Source organism: Aulonocara stuartgranti, assembly GCF_965226115.1.
Source record: "Aulonocara stuartgranti genome assembly, chromosome: 15".
NCBI classification, from domain to species: domain Eukaryota; kingdom Metazoa; phylum Chordata; class Actinopteri; order Cichliformes; family Cichlidae; genus Aulonocara; species Aulonocara stuartgranti.
The window spans coordinates 14675180-14697048 of record NC_138951.1 but is presented as its reverse complement, the minus strand read 5'-3'; the positions used below and the strand labels follow the sequence as shown (position 1 = coordinate 14697048).

General features: G+C 37.9%; 1 protein-coding gene across 1 annotated transcript; it reads right to left on the bottom strand.

Annotated features, from left to right (window-relative positions):
• Positions 1-257: 257 nt before the first annotated feature.
• slc35f6 (solute carrier family 35 member F6) lies at positions 258-8906 on the bottom strand. The gene is made up of 6 exons (XM_082505726.1): positions 8688-8906; positions 5045-5117; positions 3500-3671; positions 3208-3423; positions 2922-3032; positions 258-1895 (listed from the first exon to the last, which is right to left on the bottom strand). Exons 1-6 carry the CDS (start codon positions 8762-8764, stop codon positions 1411-1413), a joined length of 1134 nt encoding a protein of 377 aa, XP_082361852.1. The 5' UTR covers positions 8765-8906; the 3' UTR covers positions 258-1410.
• Between the last annotated feature and the right edge of the window lie 12963 nt (positions 8907-21869).

Here is a 21869-nt window from a genome sequence, read left to right as displayed (position 1 = left end):
CATCAAAACGGCCTCTTTCACCCATGTTCTTTAAAAAAAAAAAAAAAAAAACCTGGTCCAACAACCTTGATAACTTCAGGCTCATTTCCAACTTTCAGTTTATCTCTAAAATCCTGAATACCACAGTAAAAAAAAAAAAAAAAAAAAAAAAGTTTATTTATTATTAGCTTCTTTTTCCCCCCCCTCAGTTGGATTCACTTCCCGCTCATCACATCCACTTTCACAACATCGACATAGCGACACCCAAAAACACTCAGTTTGAGGCTTCACGCGGTGATTTTATTAACATCCATGTTGGACATAAGAGTCTGTGCCTCAAGCCCACAGTCTGACTTCAACTGATTAAAAGAAAAGTAGCGAACCTTCACATCAGAAAGGCGGCTGCCTGTGAATAAAAGCGTGAATTGATAATAGTTCCCTTTTTCCTTTTACTGAACATTACAGTCAGCACCTTGGATAACTAAACAGAGAAGTGGATTTACAATACAGAATACAAATCGATTGTACAGTCTTGACGTCTCCATCAGTACAAATAAAACTAAGAGAGGAACATAAAGACACTTCTTTTAAATTCAAAATTCAGAAAAGAACTAAAGTGAGGTGAGGAGAACGGGCATGCAGTTTGATTACGAAGGATATGTTAAACTAATGCCTCTGTAGTGTCGTCACAAGGGTGTGAATCATTTTGTCGCAATCAAACTGCACAGTCAGCAAAATTATAAAACACTATGAGTGGCAAAAAAAGAAATGAGACACATGAGCGTGGTCCGTCATTCTTCAAAAAAGTCAAAGTGATGCTGACAGTATATTTTGGATGAAGATGTGGCTTAGCGTTTTGGCACTGAAAGTTCCATTTTCAAAGACAAACATATTTAAAAGGGTCGGGAAAAAATGCTGACATTGGCTTTTAATTGTTTTTATATAACAGTTATAAAAAAATTAAAATAATCCCTTAAAATCTATCTCAGGCCACTCTTTCTAAGCACTGGCCGCGTTGATTGAAAAATTGCACACTTTGTAAAATAAACATGTTCAGTGTCTTACAGAATGTTAGATGAGGAGATTAATAAGACAGAAGCAGATGTCATGATGTTGTGTAACTATGGAAGTTATATACAAGACAGTTTCTCAGCTTGGAAGTTGGGATTGGACAGAACCAGCGTTTCCTCCTGTTCTAGAAGTATTAATCATCTCAGCTTAATCTTGAAAAGAAACAAGCATATTTTTCTACAAAATGTCAACATTTTTATTTTTAATATGCTTTTCACACTCTCACCTGTTACAGCATTGTGTACCAGTTTAAATCTGAGATGTGAACACCTGATTTTTTTAAAGTAAACTGACACCAGTGTCTCTGGCAGACCGTCCACTAAACCGGGACTCTGTCTGTGCCGAGTGTGTCCCCAAGTTTTAGCTGTTGTCACCAGTCTGCACCTGGCCGTCATTCAGCAGTCTCTCTCTTTCTCCAGAGCCGCCCTCCTCTTCGTTCGCGAACCTAGCGCAGCACGGTATTCTGGCCAGCAGGGGGCGGTGCAGTCCGTTGTAGAGCGCGGTACCCACCAGCAGCACCAAGAAGCCCAAAACCTGCAGTCCGTGAAAGTGCTCCCAGCCCAATGCCAAGCTCACCACCCAGATGACCAGCGTACGCAGGCTGTCCAGCACCATACGGGTGGTGGCGCTGATCTCTTTAGTTACGCTGATCCCCGCAAAGTTGAAAAAGGCGATGCTGACTGTGTTGCCGAGCAGAGCCAGCAAGATGAGAGGCTGGTGGCCGATCTGACAGAAGGCATCCAGCGCGTCCTCCAGGACGTGCCGAGGGTTGTTGGCGAAGTTTCCAACAGGGATGAAGTACATGGGGATGAGCAGCAGCGACAGGACAAAGAAGCCAAAGAAACCTGGAAACAAATATTTTGAAAAAGAAATGTAAGTGTAAAGCCAAAACAATGAGTTTAAACACGCTAACGTGCGCCAATCTGAGAAAAGCAGGATCTGGTGATAAACTGCTTTTCATACTGTGCCTGAAACAATTCACAGTAGAAGAAATATATTGTTATCCACTATTTATGTAAAAATATTGATTAATGCTGCTGTGTAACCATGTATGAAGTTTGTGCCCTCTACACTCTTAAAAAGGGTCTGTTAAAAAATACATAATGCACTGTTACATGTGTAACAAGATTGCAAAAAGAACCTTTCCTTGTAATTTTTAACAGGTGAAAGCTTAAAAATATTAAAACAACTTTGTGGTCTCAAATCTGATGCAGCACTTGTGCTAAATTGTAACAAATGATACATTACACAGCAGTATAAATGCTAGGTTAGGCCACACTGCCTGTTGTGTAGCTGAGTTTCTGAAATATAAGTTACGGTCCCACAAAGGTTAGGTCTGTGTGCGCGTCTCTGTCAGGACAGTGAGCGAAGACTTTTTTTTTTTTTTTTTTTTTTAAACCCACGACACAGGTACTCCTGTGCAGTCCTCCAAAACCCCAACTGTGCAGATGACGTATGGATCTGCTGAATGCAGAGTTCACCGGGAACGGAAGAACCGCAAAACAACAGAAAAAAAACCAGCATGAACAGCACAGACACTTGATTGTTTTTAGCACTCAGTTTCACTTCAGCTCTTTGTATGTTATAACATCGCCCTTCTCCACGGCTGACAAACCAGCAACAGCACACCACAGACCTACTTTTGACACTGCCTTCATCTGACAACATAGGTCTATTCTAGATGTTTGTATGAGGTATAAGACCTTTGCCCATCTCATTATTGACATTCAGTAAATACTGAGAATTCAGGAATGTAATCGTTTTTGTAGGTTTGTGGTTTGAGAGGATACACATCCACTCTAAAAAAGTTCATCTCCAGCAGTAGAGATCTGATGTTGTAAGCTGGACAAAGCTCCTTATAACTGTCGTACCTTCAGTTCCAACAGCTCGGAGGGGATGAACGTCATGTGTGTAGACAAACTTTTCCTCGAGGACCATCTGCACTGACACAATGATCTGAGCCATGATGATCAGAAGATCTCCTGCAGTCAGACAAAAAACAAAAACAAAGCAAAACTGTGAGGGTTTTTTTTTACTGAAACACTTTGCGATCCAATCATATCAAACAAACAAAATAAACAAATCAGATCCATATCAAGAGTTTAAAAAAAAAAAAAAAAAAAAAAAAAAGACCCCAAAGAAAACAAAACATCTTACCAGTGATCACATCACTGAGTTTGTGTGAGCTGTCTTTGTTTCCACTGATGAAGTCAGCCAGGCCCACTATCACCAGCCCCAGAATGGTGATAAAAATGCCGATCCACTGATTAGGTGCCAGGCGACGCCCCAAAAATGCCACAGAAAGTAGACCGGTGAAGATGATGACAGCTCCACGGAGCATCTGGAAACTTGAGGCGCTCGTCATGTTGAGAGCTGTGAAACAAAACGGTTTTAACAAGACGGAAGAGAAGGGTCTGGTGACCTGTAAAAAGATTCTGTGGACACTTACCAACATACATGATGGAGGTGGCCATCATGTCGCACATGGCAGGAGGGAAGAAGAGGAAGGGGTTGAAGCTCTGGCCACGATTTACCCTGGGTTCTGGTCGACGTTTGTCGTGGCAAATTAAGATGTAGAAAGCTGCGAGACAGCAGAACTCGCCCAGAAACATCCCCACCGCCTGGACAGTGAGAGAGACAGACAGAATGAATTATTCCAGTTATTCCGCAAAGAAAACTAAAGACACTCACGAGTTACTGTATTAATCCAGATGTATCTTTCTGTTTTCAAAAGTTTTCTGATGAATCTTAAAAGGTTTGCAGCAGTTTTCACTTGCTTGACCTCCCAAAACATACACCTGGGTTTTTCTGTATGGAGATCATTTCTGGCACCTTCTTTTGGAGTTTTAGCAGAACCGAAACAAGAATAAAAATGTAAATCCTCTTCATTAGATTTAAAAAACAAGCAAAAAAATAGCAACAGTTCGTTTAGTTTACACTTCATTCACTCAAAAAGAATGGACATGTTTCTTTATCAAAGAAAAACCACCAAAAATGTAAAAAGTTCAGTGAAATGAAGTCAGGCCTCAGTTGCACAGCTCTAGAGACCTGTCTGCAACATTCCCCAAGTGCTTGGTTAGCAGATTCTGGAAGCTGAAGGAGAATGTTAGACCAAAAACAGCGGTTGCCTTTCATTTGAATGGAAGACAACTCATCTGCAAACACTCGCCTGAGATGTACTAACACCAGAAAAATTACTATGCAAACCAGAAACTTAGACGTTATCACTGCAACCGATGCATTTCAGGATGCAGTGTCCATTTTTAGTTTGCATCATGCTTTTCATAGTGTCGCTACCGCAGTTTGCAAATGTGTGCAGACAAGTCGGCATCTTCCATGCAAACTGTTAGAGACTTACATAATCACAAAGAGGTTTTGAGTTTAAAGATACAGCTGTGACATGTAGGTGAAGCTTTTTCACTTGACAGACAAAAAAAACAATTTAAAATGTTTAATTTCTCTGCATATATGAAATAAATATGTTAATATGGGGGCGACCGTGGCTCAGGGGATTGGGAAGCTCATCTGTAACCGGAAGGTTGCCGGTTCGATCCCCCTGCTCTCTCTGTCCTGGTCGTTGTGTCCTTGGGCAAGACACTTTACCCTACCGTCTACTGGTGTTGGCCAGAGGGGCCGATGACGCGATATGGCAGCCTCGCTTCTGTCAGTCTGCCCCAGGGCAGCTGTGGCTACAACTGTAGCTGCCTCCACCAGTGTGTGAATGTGAGAGTGAATGAATAGTGGAATTGTAAAGCGCTTTGGGTGCCTAGAAAAGCGCTATATAAATTCAATCCATTATTATTATTATTATTATTATTATTATTATTATTATTATTAATGGATTGAATTATTATTATTATTATTATTATTATTATAATAAATACAAATTGGAAAGATTTTCTTTAATTTAAAATAAGAACCAAGACATTATGAAAAAACTTTAACTGAGATCAAAGTGCTGAGCTCAGCTGTCACTAAGAGTTTATTACCATACCTGTAGAAATGGGTGAGAGAATGGACGCTCTGGTTCCTCCTGGCAACCCTTCGCATTGAACATATCAGCCCATCTGCCACAGAAAAAAAACAACAACCCCAAACATGATTATTACAGCTTAATTATAGATTTTTAAAACAAAATATATAGTCAGAAATAACACATAAGAAACAGAGGGGTTTTTTAAGAGAAAATTAAAAATACATTTTCTTGTTTAGTATTCCTTCACATTATGCCAGGTTTTGGTTTGAACATGTGGTGATGAAATAATTCCACTTCACCTACAGGTCACTTGTTTCACTGCCTGCTGACATGAAGAACGGCGACAGAATGATTGAATGACGTGTCTTTTCACTCGTGAAGTTAATGAGTGCTTAAGTCTGCATAAACCTTTATTTTTTTACTGTCTGACAGCATGACTGGCATGTGAGCGTCCCGGTGACAGCGCGAAGCAGGACTGTGGTCTTTAAAAGTGACGACACAGCACTTTCTTGAAAACTCTGAGCTCATCAATACGCAAAGGAAACTTGAGTGGATCTGTCTGCTCATCTAAATCTGCTCTTGCTTTTCCTGTTATTTAAGGTTGGTGTGCTTTGGATTAAATATCTTTACATGGTGGGTAGATGGAAGTTGCACGAAAACTATCATCCTCCGAGCTGTAACTGATCCGAGTTGTGGGGCTTTTAAGGCAGCGAGGCAGCACAGAGATGCTGCTGGTTTCAGGTGAATGTTGTGAAATTTGACCAGGTAGTTGTCGAGTTGTCTCTTAAGTAACACTACATGACCCGTTTTGTTTGACACAAACTGCAATTAGCAGCAGAACTGAGATGTGTTCAGCTGACAAAACCCACAAAAGGACAAAGAAGTGCGTGTCAGGAAGCAGAGAGCTGATGTCCCAGAATATTGGAGAAGTTGAAAAAGCTGAATCTTTTGTTTCACTGAGATGACAAACCTCTTCCTATCATGACAGCAAAAGAGATCCTAAATGCAGTCAGCACTCATTATGATAATCTAGTCACCTAAGCTAAATTACCAACAATCACTGATTCTGAAACGTGCACGTTTTTATTTCACCCTGTGACGCCAAGTATGTTATATTTGATACACCTGTTTTTGATGATGACTTCCAACATCTTCAGTGTGATTTTTTCCCCCTAATAAATTGACATACACAAACAGTATACTACTGCGAGCACCATTAATAAAATACACAAAAATGCCGGATGTAGCAAAAATTATAAAAATGAATATTTATTTTTTAATTTGTTAAAATAAAACAGAATTTTACAGCAATTATTCAGTGTTTCGGGATAAACATGGTTAATTATGATTGGATTTTGAGCAAAAAGGTCAATTTAAAGACATCTATAAATTGGTTAATTGTCTTTACTGGACAAAAAATATATCTGGTGATTTAATTATTTAGCAGCCAGTGGGTGACTCAGCAGGTTGTGGCAGTCCTGATAAAAAGACTGCAACATTAAGTTGATTTATTTGAAAGAGTCGAGGTTTTCTGTTTCAGCAAATGTTCTCTTTGTCCTCAGTGGCACGTGGAGTCCCACAGGGTTTGATTTCAGGCCCACTTGTGCTTTCTTTACATCATTCCCCTCTCACTCAACTGGTCGAAGTAGATGGCTCCCCTCCCAAGCCAAGAACTACGAGTTTTCTCCCTATTAAAAGGGAGTTTTTACTTCCCATATTTTCCAAGTGCTTGATCATAGGGGGTTGTCTGATTTTTGGGGTTTCTTTATAATATTTTATCAACTGTACCTTACAATATCACGACAACATCTCGAGTTGTTGTGGATTAGAGCTATATGAATAAAATTGAAACAAGCTGAATTGAATCTGTGGACATATTACTTTTATCTCCTGTATACGTTTTAATGTTTAAGCAGACAAGGAGGACACGTTATCTAAAAATGAAGAGTGATCTCTAAACAGTCAAAAGCAAATAATGTCATGCAGTTGCATTTCTTAGATAAATCTTTGCATCCTGTCGAGAGCTGCTTTTCAGTAGCAGTAGTAGATATTTTTTACAAAGCTTCTCAAGTCACATAAAACCTTTATTAACCCAACTTTGATTATCAAATTAGGAAAATTGATTTCCATCATCCAGCATTCAGTTTTTCTTTTTAAATATAGAAAAGCGTATGGACTGCTGAATGATGGAAATCAGACCAACAACAAGAGTGCAGACAGCAGCTGCTAAATGTTTAGCTAAAATACGCAGAATTATGGTTTCTGGACAATTTTCCATTCTATACCACTTCCACAGTATGGAGGTCAAAACTCTAGCCACACTTACATATACAACTTTCCCGCTAAACCAGTGGATTTCAGATTGTGGGCTTCATCTGGATGAACATATAACATATTAAAAAACATTTATTTTTGGTGGGGGTTGCTGGGCATTTGCTGATGTGGCTACAGACTAAAAGATCTTGCAGTTTTAAAATATTTAAGAAGCATTTTTTATTGTTTTCTGATATTTTAAAAACCAGCTAGGATCAAAAACAATAGCAGGTTGCAAATATAAATATATGATAGTCTAGTTTTAACTACATTTAGTGATAAAGCCACAGCTGCAGTGCTCCTTGGTTACAGTGGCAGATAAAGCATTTGCATTGTTTTCAAATGCTTTCGGGTTTTGTCATGTGATAAACACTGTCTGTCTGATGATAAGCAAGTGAAATACTGATACCTCACATCTAAAAGTTTTTCTACAAGAGTTGACTGTAATGTTAATGTACTGATATCTAGTATTATTTAAAACAAATGTAATGTTAATACTCTGTATTTCAAATGAATCATGAATTATTTACGTCATCAGCAGGAACCAAAAGAGACTACTCTAAGGAGCTTGGAAAGAAAAGTGTCTGGACTTCTTTAAGTTGCTTGAGGTTGAGGTTCTTGAAGTTGCTTCAAGCAACTTAAAGAAGTCCAGACGGTTTTCTTTCCAAGCTCCTTAGACTACGATGACCTGGATGACTGAGAACCTTCACAGACATACAAAAGAGACTACATACCACCCAAGGAAAAATACAATTAAATAAACACCAGAGAGTGCAGCTGCTCAGCAGGTTTTCTGTGTATCATATGTATCATGCAGTTTCTGCTGAAACAACATGAACCAAATGCAAGAAACACGTGTAAATCAAAGACATAATAGACCAAAGTTATTTTTATGTGACGACGTTATTTTTATGTCTCGATGAATTAAATGAGTTGAACTGCTTTTTATTCCCCTTTTTGAAGCAGACAGAAGCCCGACCTTTACTTGGAAAGGAAATAAGTGATCTCACCGTCCCCCCACAGTTTAGTTTCACATGAAAACAGGAAAGTCTAGTTATAATTCAAACTCACAGCTTGATAAATATGTTAATGTTAGCCGCTTACAAGCTAACAAGGAAACGAGACGCTATTGTTACTAGCTAACGGGGTAGCTCTACGTTAACAATCTGTAAGAAAATGCAATAAACGAACTACATTTATTAACTTCTCTAAACAATTAACTGGGCACCACCACCCTTCAAATTTTATGTTAAATCTGTAGTTCAGGTCGGTTCCTGGGTCCAAGCTCCAGCTACAGTAACTGTAGACACACGACACGGTAGGGAAAAACATAATTAAATCTACTCACTTGGCCGACAGCGTGTTGATGGAGCCGGTTGTAAGCATTAGTCCCGCGAGGAACAGCTGGTATTTTGTCCAAGCCATGATGGACGATGGATGGACCGGGACGAGCAGGAAACGGACACCACCGAGCTGTGTTTTGGTGAAATACACCGCTGTTGTTTACCCGCTCCGCTTGATCTACTCTGCCCGGCCACGCTCTATGAACGTCACATGACAGCTCATCGTCAGCTGACCGCCGAGAGTTATAGCTGTGTTACCTTCAGGACTCGTCGGAAATTACGCAACCCATTTCTTTTGATGATGAAAAATGAAAGTGAAAAGGCCTACTTTAAGAGTTTGAGATGGTTCAGTGGATGTATAAATGAAGCACAAATGGGATCCCCTTAAACAGATTTTTAGTTTTAGTATTGTTATTTTCCTCTGAATAATCAATTCTGTCCCTAGTTATCTAATATAAATTAAGTAAGTCAGCCGCAACCAACCAACGACATGACGTCACGTTCCCTACAGACAGAAGATGGCGCTAAACATGTTTTTTTTGAAACGTTAAGCACTTATTTCTTAAATCTGGCTTCACAGAGAGTGTTAACTCTATGTCAGTTTTTGAGAGCAGGGTTCAATGGTGTAAATTAACCTTTATATGTGTAGCGTTTCATGTCCCTTTAAAGGCAACTGGACAAGTGGAGGACAAAAGAATTGGCAGGCCCAAAACACAAAACAGAATCTGAAAGTCATAACGTTAAGAAAGGAGGAAAATTCTCCAGGAAAGACGTGACACAGGATCTGAGACATGTATCTGGACCATCAGTTGATTCGTGGTTTCAGTGGAAGGATGGCTGTCATTAAGCCATTAAACCTTGAGAAAAGGCTGAGGTATGCCAAATTAAACAAGAACTTAAGTGAAAATCAGTGGCAACTGGCCTAATGGAGTGATGAATCCAAATTAGATTTTTTTTGTTCAACTTGTTGTCAATATGTACAGAGTAGATCAGGAAAGATGTGTAACAGTAAACATCTACAGCCATCTCTTAAACACAGTGGGGGCTGCGTCATGGCTTGGGCTGCATTTCAGCTAGTGGTGTTGGAGATATTGTCAATTATGTACACAGAAAATGACTGTCAGGGTTTGATCCACCATGCAACATCTGAAAAACATCTGATTGGCCACAGCTTCATTTTTCAGCCTGACAGTGGTCCCCAAAACACTGCCAGTGCAGTAGAAGCATGCCTTGATAGAAAAACACACAGCGCAACATTGTATCAGTCGTGAACTGGCCTCCTCAGAGCACTGTGGGATCATCTTGACAGAGAATGAAACAAAAAGCAGCCAGCATCCAAAAAAGAGCTTTGAATTTCCTTCAAGAAACATGGAGAACTATTCCTGAAGACTACTGAAGAAATTAGATGAAAGTTTCTTAAAAGAGCTCGAGCTAGGTTGAGAAAAAAGAAAGAAAGAAAAAAGTGGTCGTAATTTCACTTTCACGGTTGTTAAAATTGTACAAACTCTGTTTGTGCTGTATGTACTGTTTATTCTTCCATGTATGTTTGCACATAGTTCAATAAATCACTGCACCTACAGTATTTGCCATTTTCCTAGTAAAATATACAGAAATTAGGGGTGGCTCTAAGCACACAGTACAGTAAAAAACAGTTATACTCTCAACCTTTGACTTTGATCAGATTAGAAGGGTGAGCTATGGAAGATATATAGATGATTGAATTTTCATATCTCTAGGCTCAAGTCTGGACTGACACATTAGCTTTTCACTGTTGTCAGTTACTAACGTCTACTCATATGGCATTTACTGAAAACTGTGACCAGTGTTTATCTGGTCTGTCACTCTGATTGTTAACAGGCATATAATGTGACCTTTAAAACATTTTTCTCATTTTTTTCATAGTGTTTTTGCTGTTTCCCTGTTGCTAAAGCCAGAATAAACCAATAAAAAATAAGAACATGTGGTGCATTCCTAGATTTTAGTGCACTGTGTGTAAAGTTTGAGGAACTGTATAAGGTAACTCAATTTATTATAAAGACAGTATCCTGCTGAGTCATTAAACACATCCAGTATACTATATTTGAGTTAAATACTAGTCTAGTGTCCTTGATATCTGCAGCTTTATCACATAGTGGTGAAGCAGCATATCATTTGAACTAAAACCCCTCTTTTCACTCATGTTACCATATCTGATTCATCATTGCTTTCCAGCTAATGCACTTAAGGCAAATGCTTTCTAGGGTCCCTAAACATAGCAGAGCAGGCACCATGGATAACCAGCAGGTGGAGTCAAAGACCAGACAGACCATCTAAGAACTCAAACTGGGACCAGAGTGTGTCCCCCCCTTTGTGGCCTCACATTGATTAAAATTAGAACAGGCATTCCACTTTCCATGAGGATGCTGTCCCATATTAGGTCAATCTATGGCTTTTCTAAACCTCTGAATAAAAGATCAGTTTCATTTAATAAAAAAAAATACTTACCGGTACAGTAAAGTTAAGCATTTGAGGCTCTAGATTCACATTTTTAATGTTACTTGGACAATCCTCACTGGAATGACTCACACCAAAAGCCTGAGAAAATCAAGCTTTCACAGCTTCTATTTGCTGCAGGGATATTTTCGGTATACTTTCACTCCTCCGGTGTTAAAGGGTGCTAAACAGAATTCTTGGTGACTTCCCAGACAGCTGATGAGAACAAGGAGTCATCGCCTCAGTGACTCCCTGTGAAGTGTCTCATCTCTCCTCTCTCTGCAGACAGCAGTAAAACCTCTTGGCTCTTACCACTTAACATTTAGTTATCGTAAATTTGCTCAAGTGCTGCCGTGAATGAAAAAAATAAAGAGTTCTTTATACTGCTTGGGCAATTCACCCTAGCACTTTAAAAAAAATCTAACATTTATGCAATGCAAATGAGGGCAGCCCGGGGTTCAGTATCGTTCCCAGGGCACTGCAGTGCAAACTGGAGGAGCTGGGGATCGAACATTCAATCTCCCAATTAACGAATAACCCCGTTGTCCATTAATTGGAAATCAACTCTGAGTCAAAGAGGCCCTCATTTGTCAGTTTGATTTGTTGATTTGATTACTCTTATTTAATTAATAAGTCAATCTGAGTGTTACATCCACAAATTGATCTAGGGATAAGGGGAGTAGCATAGTATTAGATGGAGAAACATGAGGAGGTTGTTTGAGTCTGAAAAGATTTATTGCCAGGATGTTATCAATGAAGTACAAGTTAGCTTCAAGGAGAGCCAAGGCCAACGCACACATACATAAACAGACCCAACTTGAAATACAACACCATCAAATGATTAACTGAGGCAAAAGAAAAGCTACAAACATATACCTCAAATCCCTAAGAAACCAGTAAAATACAGGAGAAAAATGATTGGCAGCTCTCCTACAAGCGTCCTTTGGTCAATGTAACAGAAGACAGAGGAACAAAGGGCAAATTGATCAAGTGTGATGAGTAAAAGCAAGGTAATCGAGAACATGAACCTTAACAAACAAACAAAGCAAAAGGCTAACAGCTCACTTTCAAAACACACGACACTTATATAGGCCCTGGAGGGCATCTATTAGCTGCAGGACTTAGATCTCAGCCAATGACATGAAAGGTGGAAACTTGAGGACCCAACAGAAGGGAAGCACCCAAAAATGGAAATAATCAGCGTCAAGTTTTCTTAATTTGAAAAAGTTTTTTGCAAGTGAAATTCAGCGTTTTGATATTTAAAAATAAAACATCTAAAAATGTTATTCAAATGAAGTATTTCATAATAAATTATTTATCTTTCTTTCTTTTCTTTTTTTTTTTTAGTTTCAGTATTGGGGGGGGGGGGCTTCAAACTCTTTGTTACATTTTCAGGTCCTTTTTTTCAGTTTCAGTCTTTTGACCCTAACTTTGTGCTGTGGGTGTACATCAAGGGGGAGGGGTGTAGACTAATTATTGACAGCTCCTGTGTCACGTTCGTTACAAGTTAAAAATCACCATTTTGTTTGAAGATGGCCACCGATCCCGTGAAGGAGCTAGCACCAATAGTTAAGAAAGATGGTTTCTGATTACCCCATGATGGACTATAGAACAAATAAGTTTGTAACATATTGATATACACTAAGGTGGGGGAAAAATTACCCCACCAACAGCGAATAGTGTTATCTGATTGGATGGTAGTTCGCAAAGCAGCAAGATCTCTGAACTCTGTAAAGAAATCTAAGAATCGCCCAGTCATTACTGTATATTCTATTGAAATAGGATCCCCTACCTTAAAATGCCATTGCACCTTAATAGAGCTTTAACCTTAATGTATATCAGTATATTACCAATGTTCACCTGTCAATATAGTGAAATGGCAAATTAGATATAAAAATAATAATAAAAAAAATGAATTTGAAGCCAAAACAAAAAAACTGTAAAAAAAAAAGAAAAAAAGAAAAAAGTTTGCATTATTTTAAATAAAAAATAAAATAAAATATCAAAATTTCATTTTAAATCACTTTTTCAAATGAATAAAACTTCTGACAGCTTCTGTGTTTTCTTCTCTCTGTCATCATATTCAGTGTTAGTCTTCATGTCTCACTGTTAGCGTTTTTGACTTTGGTCACTTCCTGTTTTACTTTGAAGGATAACTTTCTCATGTGTCCTGCTTCAGCTTTACTTCCTGATCTTTTCTCTGGCTTGCCATCATTAGGATGTGACTGCTTTTAGTTTCACTCTTGTTCGGTTCTTTTCTTCTCCTTCGTTTCAATAATTTTATTACATTGTTGGTTTCTTTGCTTTGTGATGTGCATGTGATATTTAATATAGTGAAACCATAATTACTTGTATGAATCTCAAGAAGCATAATAAGTAATAAACCTCTTTAATGAGGTTTGTGATGAGTCCAAGGTTGACAATGTGTCTTCCTTTTACTTAAAAAAAATTATGTTGCATGATAATAAGGCTTTATGTGACAAGATGACTTTTAATCTTGCAATCAAAAATAAGTAATAAAATTATTCTTGTAATTTGGAAACAGCATGAAAGTCACTTTAACCTCTGTTTAGAATCACTTAAATCACCCAAAAAGTCTTTATACTTACTAACAAACTTAATATTAAATTACATTAAATTATCTGAAATATTTATTGACTTAAAAAAGTCTTGATACAAATCAATCAGTATCAACCTTGGTTGTTCACCTAATGTACTGTATGTAAACACTCAATTGATGCTTTGCGAGGCTGGCTCTGTTGTTTTATACTCTTCCTGTACTAGCTGTGGCAAACCTCACAGATGCTTTTCATTGTTAATGCCTTATTTGAAAACATCACATTGATTGTAGCAAAGCGATGAATGGAGCAATGGAAGCAGATATTGTATTTCCTTCTAAATAACTAACCATAAAACATCACTTCGTTAACAAGGCAATCAAAATTGGCTGTCACAACTGTCCCTGCCCTTAAACCTCTTCTACCCTGGAGGTCGCTGTAGCTGGATCAGGTAATAAAATCCAATCTGATGCTATTTTGAGAAGCTTACTGAATGGGGCACGCGCTGTAGTGATGGAGCTTTGTCATGCCCCGATGCGTGAGCATAGCATTTGTACTGCTTTATTTCTATTACGTCAAATGTATTAGAGTTGTAGCTGATTTTTCAAAACTTACTGTGGCCTGGTCGAAAAGTCCTACAAGTGTCTCTCTTTCAGAGTCCAAGTTTGCAGCTGTTACAGCCTTGCACTCGGCAGCCATAAATTAATTAACAGTAAATGAATAAACATATAAGCAATTACTTTAACCTACACCATGCTGTTATTAAATTATGCCATGCTGGACATGTTTGAGTTTTTCCAGCCTGTAATTGTTATTTGTTTCTGTTCAGTGTTTACTTTGATTTCTGTTAGAAATCTTACGCAAAAGTTCAGTAAGGAAGATCTGTAATCTCTCATCTGCCTGCTTTTTCCTGGGTGTTCGGCTGCTTTTCTTTGTAACTTTTTGGCTTTCTTTTTTATAACATAGAATATGTTAACATCTTCAAACCATTAATTAGGCTGTGCTCTGTTTTACTGCTCACTATACCTGACTGCAAAAGGTCACAAAATCTAACTTGACCTTGAAAATAATAATCTGCAGGGTTGAAGATGAAGCTCACTAAAAACTTAATTTCCTAGATTCACCACTTGAGGCTGGTTCTAAACTTAATTTAACTAAATTTACAGTATTTACAGTGTAGTACAAGACATAAACTAAAAAACTAAATTACATCTTCATAACAACTTTACAGGGAATGAGCTTTAAGTCATTCACCTGTTTAAATTCTATGAAGGCTTAAAATTATGAATGATTAAGGGTGTAGCTTCTATAAGGATGGCAACAGGTTGGTGCAGACACAGCTGACTGTACCCGCTAGGTCTTTGCTACATCTCAGAAGTTCAACTCTCTGAACTGGACTCAAAGCAGAGAAATCTGCGTCACTGTGTGACACCCACACTCTGTGAATGCACTTTGATAACCAAGCTAGAGAGAATTCACCACTCCGCTCTGTTATCCAAATACGGAAACTTCTTGAATACAAACAAACCAAAGAAGCTGCTTATGGCAGGGTTCAAACCACAAACTGATATGGCAGTTTCATGACTTTTACTCTACTCTTTCATCGTTCTGGGAATGAATATAAAAAAATTTTCATGTCCTTGGACATAGTTTCTCATGTGAATGGACTATAATGTACTAATCTGTGCCAATGCACATGAAATTAATACATTTTACGTTTAAGGGGGTAAAAAGTTCTGTATTTGGAGGCAGATGGGGTTAGCAATGATCATACTACCTCCCAGCTACCTGGTCAGGGTTCGGCAATAAAAACTACTCGGGTTCAGAAAAATCACTTTTCCACATTCTTCTAAACTTTTTTCTTGGTTGCCATGGTGAGGTAAATCCTCTCTGGACAACATATTTGCAGCAGAAACAAAATCTACTTCCCACTTAAACACATTAGTTTTAAAGTGATGCTAAAAAAAACTGTAACAAGAACTTAAACTAGATTTAAGTAAAACTGCCCAGTGGGTAATATTTGAATATATTTATTCATGTATTAATAAGCATATCACTAAAAGCATATAGCTGTATCTCTAATGAAAACAGAACCCCAAGACCCAGGTTTACCTGCTATACCTGCCAAAATTCATGGAGTTCAGCATAATTCAGCACTATGTGCATCACGTTTCACTTAAGTTGTTTTAAAGCTTGGGCCTTCACTTACCTTATCTTAGTAAGTACAGGCCTCTGAGGAAAAACGTCGCCCACTGCTGGTTTATGGTGTTTCCTATGTACAGTTTAGGGCAGCAAAATCTGTTTCTTTGAAGTCTTTGTGAACTGTAACGGGAAAAGAAAAAGGCCTAGCACACGATAAGGGCTGGCTGTTTAAAATAAGCGACTGGAGGCGTAATCTTCTGCCTAATGTGTCTTTTTCAGTTGTTTTAAGGACAGAAAAGTCTTAACTTTTTATGTAAAACACAGAAAAAAACAACTTGCATTGTATCTGCACTTACACTGTAAAGATTGACTGCTGGAGCCATATTGATTAAATTAACTGAATCAACGGATTGGATCAGCAGTACCACTGTTTGTGTATTATCCAATACAGAAACAGAATGAATGAATTTATTTGCTTTTGTCTGTGTTTTCATTTTCTTTCAGCACTATCACTTAATCAATCCCTTAACCCTATCACCTTGTGGAAATCCATACCAATTTTGCCACAGTCAATAAGTAGACTAATGAACTAGTTTGATCAGGGGCCCGACAGAATATATAAGTGGTCTCATTACTTTATGGAGCTATAGGAATATGTTGTGATGCAGGCTGTGACCTCATTTAAGAGACAGAAATAAACCAGAAATAGAAAGATTAAACGCTATATTTATCTCCAGGTCATTTTGTCTACTGGGACAGTATCAATCGTTTTTATTGTCTGTTACCTAATCCAATAATTATAACAGGAAAAATAAAGCAATGACTGAGCCCTCCCCAGGTGAAAGTAGTTTAAACTTTGAGCCTTCCTTCACATGCAGTGGGCTCAGGTGAAGTGGATCTACGCAGCCTCTCTTGGAATCCATTTACAGTCCTCAAACAAAGCTCACCTGGATGAATGAAGTGTAAACACAACCCTGCATGTGCACTGCTTTCTGTGCGGCTGAACATAATGGCTTAGACAGCTCTTTCTCGACCTTCGTGGAACAGGCCAGGAATCATTGTGAATCATTAAAAACAACAATAACTGCTATTCCCAACACAGACAGAGATATTCCCACAGGGTCCTCTCGCTGTCTGGGATGAACGGTTTGTTACACTGAAAAAAAGGGATTGGCCAGCACTTGGATTTACGTAAGCATCTTGCGTGTATTTAACACAATTGCCTCATGCTTTAAAGTTAAGTGTAACTACATAGTGTAGAAACTACATGATATGCAGAGAGGCTAGATTAAATTGTTCATATCATGTTGAAGTGAAGTAAGTCAATAATATATCAATGTTAAATCCCGCGACATTGCACGGGTTTCAGACTCGCGCTCTTTAGATCGTGGTTTCAGGAAGGCATCCATCTCAGTCAAGTCGAGCAGCCACCTCTACTTTTTTTAGTATACCAAAAAAAGTAAATTGGGTGGTTGTTACATTAAAAAAGTCTAACTTGTAATTTAAACACAATAATTTCATGTTTCTATATGAACGTAATTAAATCATGAAGAATCTGTACGAAATTCAACAACTTAATTTGTTCTTGTTGAGACGACATGATACAATCTAGGAAGAGTGGTTAGTTGCTAAACTCATGAAATTCACAAGATCGCACAAGATTTCAAACTGCAGGAAAATCACTGGAGTTATAAGAGGCAGGCAACTACACACACACCACGCGCATGCTATTGCTATTTATTGTGTATTATTACAAAAACAAAAAAATTCTGCATCAAATACAGGAAATCATAGCTTTCCTACATTTCCTAGATTGTTGGCATGGTGGTTAGTGCTGTTGCTTCACAGTAAGAAGGTTCTGTGTTCAAATCCACATTCTGGCTAGTTTGCAGGTTTCTCTCTGGCTATTCTGGTTTCCTCCCGCAGTTATTAGAGTTAGGGTTAACTGGTGATTCTAAATTACCTGTAAATGTAAGTGTAAATGGTTGTTTGTTTCTATGTGATAGACTGGTCAGCTGTCCATGGTGTACCCTGCCTTGTAACCCATCACTTCAGGGTTATTTCCCAGCCCTCCTGCAACCAGGATAAAGATAGAAGGATGGTAGTTGTTGAAGACCCATTCAATTTTTATGGTAACCAGGATTTAGACTTTGTTGAACATTATGTAATATGAAGACAGCATGTAGTATTTAAGTGACCAAGTAGTATTGGGGTAAAAGTTATTGAATAGTGTTGAAATAAAATGACATAATTGTGAAGGATTAAAATATTCCAAGAGCTCAACTTACTTCATCTGAACATGTTTCAATCGCGTTTTATGAACACAAAATGCACAGGTTTACTGAATATGAAAAAGTTGTGTTGACTTAACTCAGTTGTTTAAGTTTCTGCCAAAGCAAAACATTTGTGTGCAACCAATGTCCACTATTGAATCAAGTAAATCCAACATGGCCTTTTTTTCAGTGTAAGGTGGAACTAGAAAGAACATCAGCTGGAAACCATCACGACTCGTGTGCTGCTGACATACAGTACTAACTCAGCTTTAATCATGAAGAGCCTTTTGTATGACGCTTGATGGAAAGGACAGACCTCTTCATCTCTTTCACAGTTTAAAACATGTAAATGAGGCAAAAATGTGTCATTGTGGACTGAACTGCAAGTTGTTGTTTTTAATTACTGAGCAGTGGTACCCTGACACATACTTTTAAAACTTTTAGATTAAATAGAAACTGCTAGTGTTTTTTTTTTAATATCACTTGATCTGTTAAAGTGGATGCCTCTCTTATTATTAGTATTACTACCACTCAGACCATCTCTACATTCACTTGGTAAACTACAAACTACTTTAGTATTTTTTTAACTTTTCAATAATGAAACTTTATTGTTTGTCCATCACCTCTCACTTCATTTACTCAAGTAATGTGAATGTATTGATACTTTAACTATTTCTACATCGTTCTGCTTTCTACTTCTGCTCCACTTTCTGCTAATAGCTTTAAAACTTCAGCAACTTATTTCTTTCTTCTTCTTCTTTTTGCAGTTTTCTGCAGGAGGTGTCTTCTCCTCTTCTCCTTCCTAAAAGGGAGCTCTTCCTCCCCCTGTTGCCCAGTCCTTGCTCATTAGAGATTGTCTGATGTTTGGAGTTTTTTTCTTGCCATTGTAGGGTGTTTACAATATAAAGTGCCTTGAGTCAGTTGTTGAGATGTACTGGACCTAGAATTGAAGATAATAAAATATAAATTTACTGAGGTATTGTGTTTTTGCTCTACAAAGCCTTGTGACAAACTACGGGGACAATCCCAAAAGTAAAGTCTCCTATTTTTTATTTAGAAATTCAAAAAAACATTTATTTTCTATAATACTTACATAATTTAAAAGGTTGAAGAATTATTTATTTTTCTACATAATCACCATTTCAGTCGATGCATTTTTGTAGACGCTGTGGCAGTTTTAGAATGTCCACGCCATACCATCTCGCCGCCATGTTAATCAATTCCACTTGAAAAACTGTGAGCACCTCTATGAAAGCAGAAGTTTTGGCAGTCTGGTCTGGATTTAGGTGCACGTTAACATGATGGAACAATCTTTCCAGCAAATTCACATCAAGGTCAGGCTGTGCAATGTTCACAGGCCTCAGTTAAATGCTAAAGTTCAAGTACAATTTTAAAAAGACTGAAAGTAGGTTTTCCAGAATAAATCCTCTTCCCAGCAGTGATAAATAATTATGATTCAGTTACTTAGTAAAAGTCATACTTTCACTTTAGGTTAAATAGCTAAAGACCATGCCAGTGTTTCTACTTCTACTTCAATGGAGTTTATTCTTTAGTAGTGGGTCTAAAATACTTTTCCACTTTTGTATTTGATACTGTATTTGATGCAGTTGGTTCCTCTTTTCATGAAGTACCATCAAGGCACAAGACTGCACATCAGCATCAAAGTTTCACTCGGTGTTTTCCACAAATAATATATGATTCTGATTGGGCCAATTAAATTCAACATATTTAAGTTATTTTCAGAAAAATGTCAGTGTCATTTTCCTTATTATTGAGTGTAGTTAGTTGCGCTAAAAAAGGGTTTAGGCTTGTGCTTTAGTTGTGTTGTAGAGTCTGACATTGTTTAAACATCAGTTTATTGGACTGAAATTTATTGCATGAGCGTTGAATACTGAGAATGGAAAATACAACAGATACCTCGAATTGTGCAGAAGAAGACTTCCAGACAGAGCCATGCTTTTAAATATCATTCTTTCCATATGAGAAATCTTATGAGTGAGTGAAAGGTCAAATAAACACAGAAGTTAATTCAAGAACAAAGGTTAAGTTTCCACTTTGGAACTCTAGGAAGCCTATTTAAACCTACTTAAATGTCTGAAGCATTATTCACTGCTTTTGCATGTTAGAGCAGGGCTAACAGCAACACATGTGAGATCAGAAATTCGTCCATATTTGGCCGTGGGTACAGATTCTTTGTCTGAAGGCGAGTTGCGATAATCTGAGTTGGCCACTTTCATAACCAGGACTAAATCATAGAGGACAGGCTTTAATATTATCTGTTCTGACAGATTACATTAAAGTGTGTTCAATGCAAATTAGAAGTAAAATCTTTGCGTAATTTCATGGTTTTTGTAATGGCACACAAACTAAAGGTTGTGTCATTTCCTCTCTCACAGCAAATTTACTGTTTGGTTTGCACATTTTTAATGGCAAAAAATGCCATTTGCCATTTTTTAATAAAATGCTGCATATTTTAAAATAACAATAAAAACCCCCAAATCTCTGACACAGACAGTCCTGACCTGCGACCCTCTGTCTCGCCTGTCCACTCGTCTTCTCTAATATCTGTTGTATCAGCAGCACAGCAGGACAGTTGTCGTGATTATGTATCAGCCACTGAGAGATGTCACTGGTTATGCAATCTCTCTCCAGCAGTACTCATTGTTCTAGTAGCCAGAACCGGGGCTCTCTCAAGTCCCTGAGTGACCTGAAGAGGCCCTTGAGCAAATAGTACTTGAAGAAAATCCACCCTTTGGTTTCCACGTGAGGGATTGGATTTGTATTATTCGCCTTTATTTTGCATCAGATCCACTTCACATTAAGAACTCAGAGGTGTGGTGCTGTTTTGGGCTAATCATGTATTATGAATCCATTATTTGATTTTAATTGGCTCTTCTTATGAGAACACTTGACAGTCCTCTCTGATCTGCAGTGGGAAATTAGAAAATTCAATTACTAACTTCCTCCCTGTCTGTCTGCTGTTTGTGCATTTTAAAGTAAATATGACTACTTCATACTTCAGCAACACTTGGGCGATTATTTTAAAGTAAAGTAAAGTAAAGTAAAGTAAAGTAAAGTAAAGTAAAGTAAAAGAGCCCAGTTTCTGGTGCTTGGCAGCCATGGTATTTTGTTTGATATTTGGATTGTGATTTTGCACGATTTCACCAATTTCAAACTCATAAACTCACACTTCTTTTTTAAAATTTAATATGAAGTTGCCTCCCCTGTTTGTCATGATCGGTTTGTCACTGGTGGGGGCTTATCGGGGATTAGGGTGCAATGCCTCTCAGTAGTTTTAATATTGCTGATTGTTTTTGTTTTTCTGTTTGTTTGGGGGTTTTTTTTGGGGGGGGGGGGGGGGAGTTTTCAGTGGCTGAAAGGGTGATGCTTAGATCCTCTTTTTTGAATGCAAAAGTTTCATATCTATGGTCATAGGAAGCTTCATCAAAATCTGAATCCTTATAAAAAACGCTGAAGGCTCAGAGTGTCCATTTAACACTGTGACATTTTGATGAAGTAATAAAAATATGATTGTGTCATATGGGTTTGATGTTTTTATTCGTAATCCTTAACAGTGCTGTAAAACAGGATTATGTGTGATTGCAGTTAGTACATCATTATTCACTGCCTAGAAATAGGTTATATTTTCTTTGTTCCTGATATTAAATCAGCACTGCGTATGGATTTCAGTCACATCAGCTCATATCTGGACTGATTATCTAACCAATGAGGTGCTTCACAA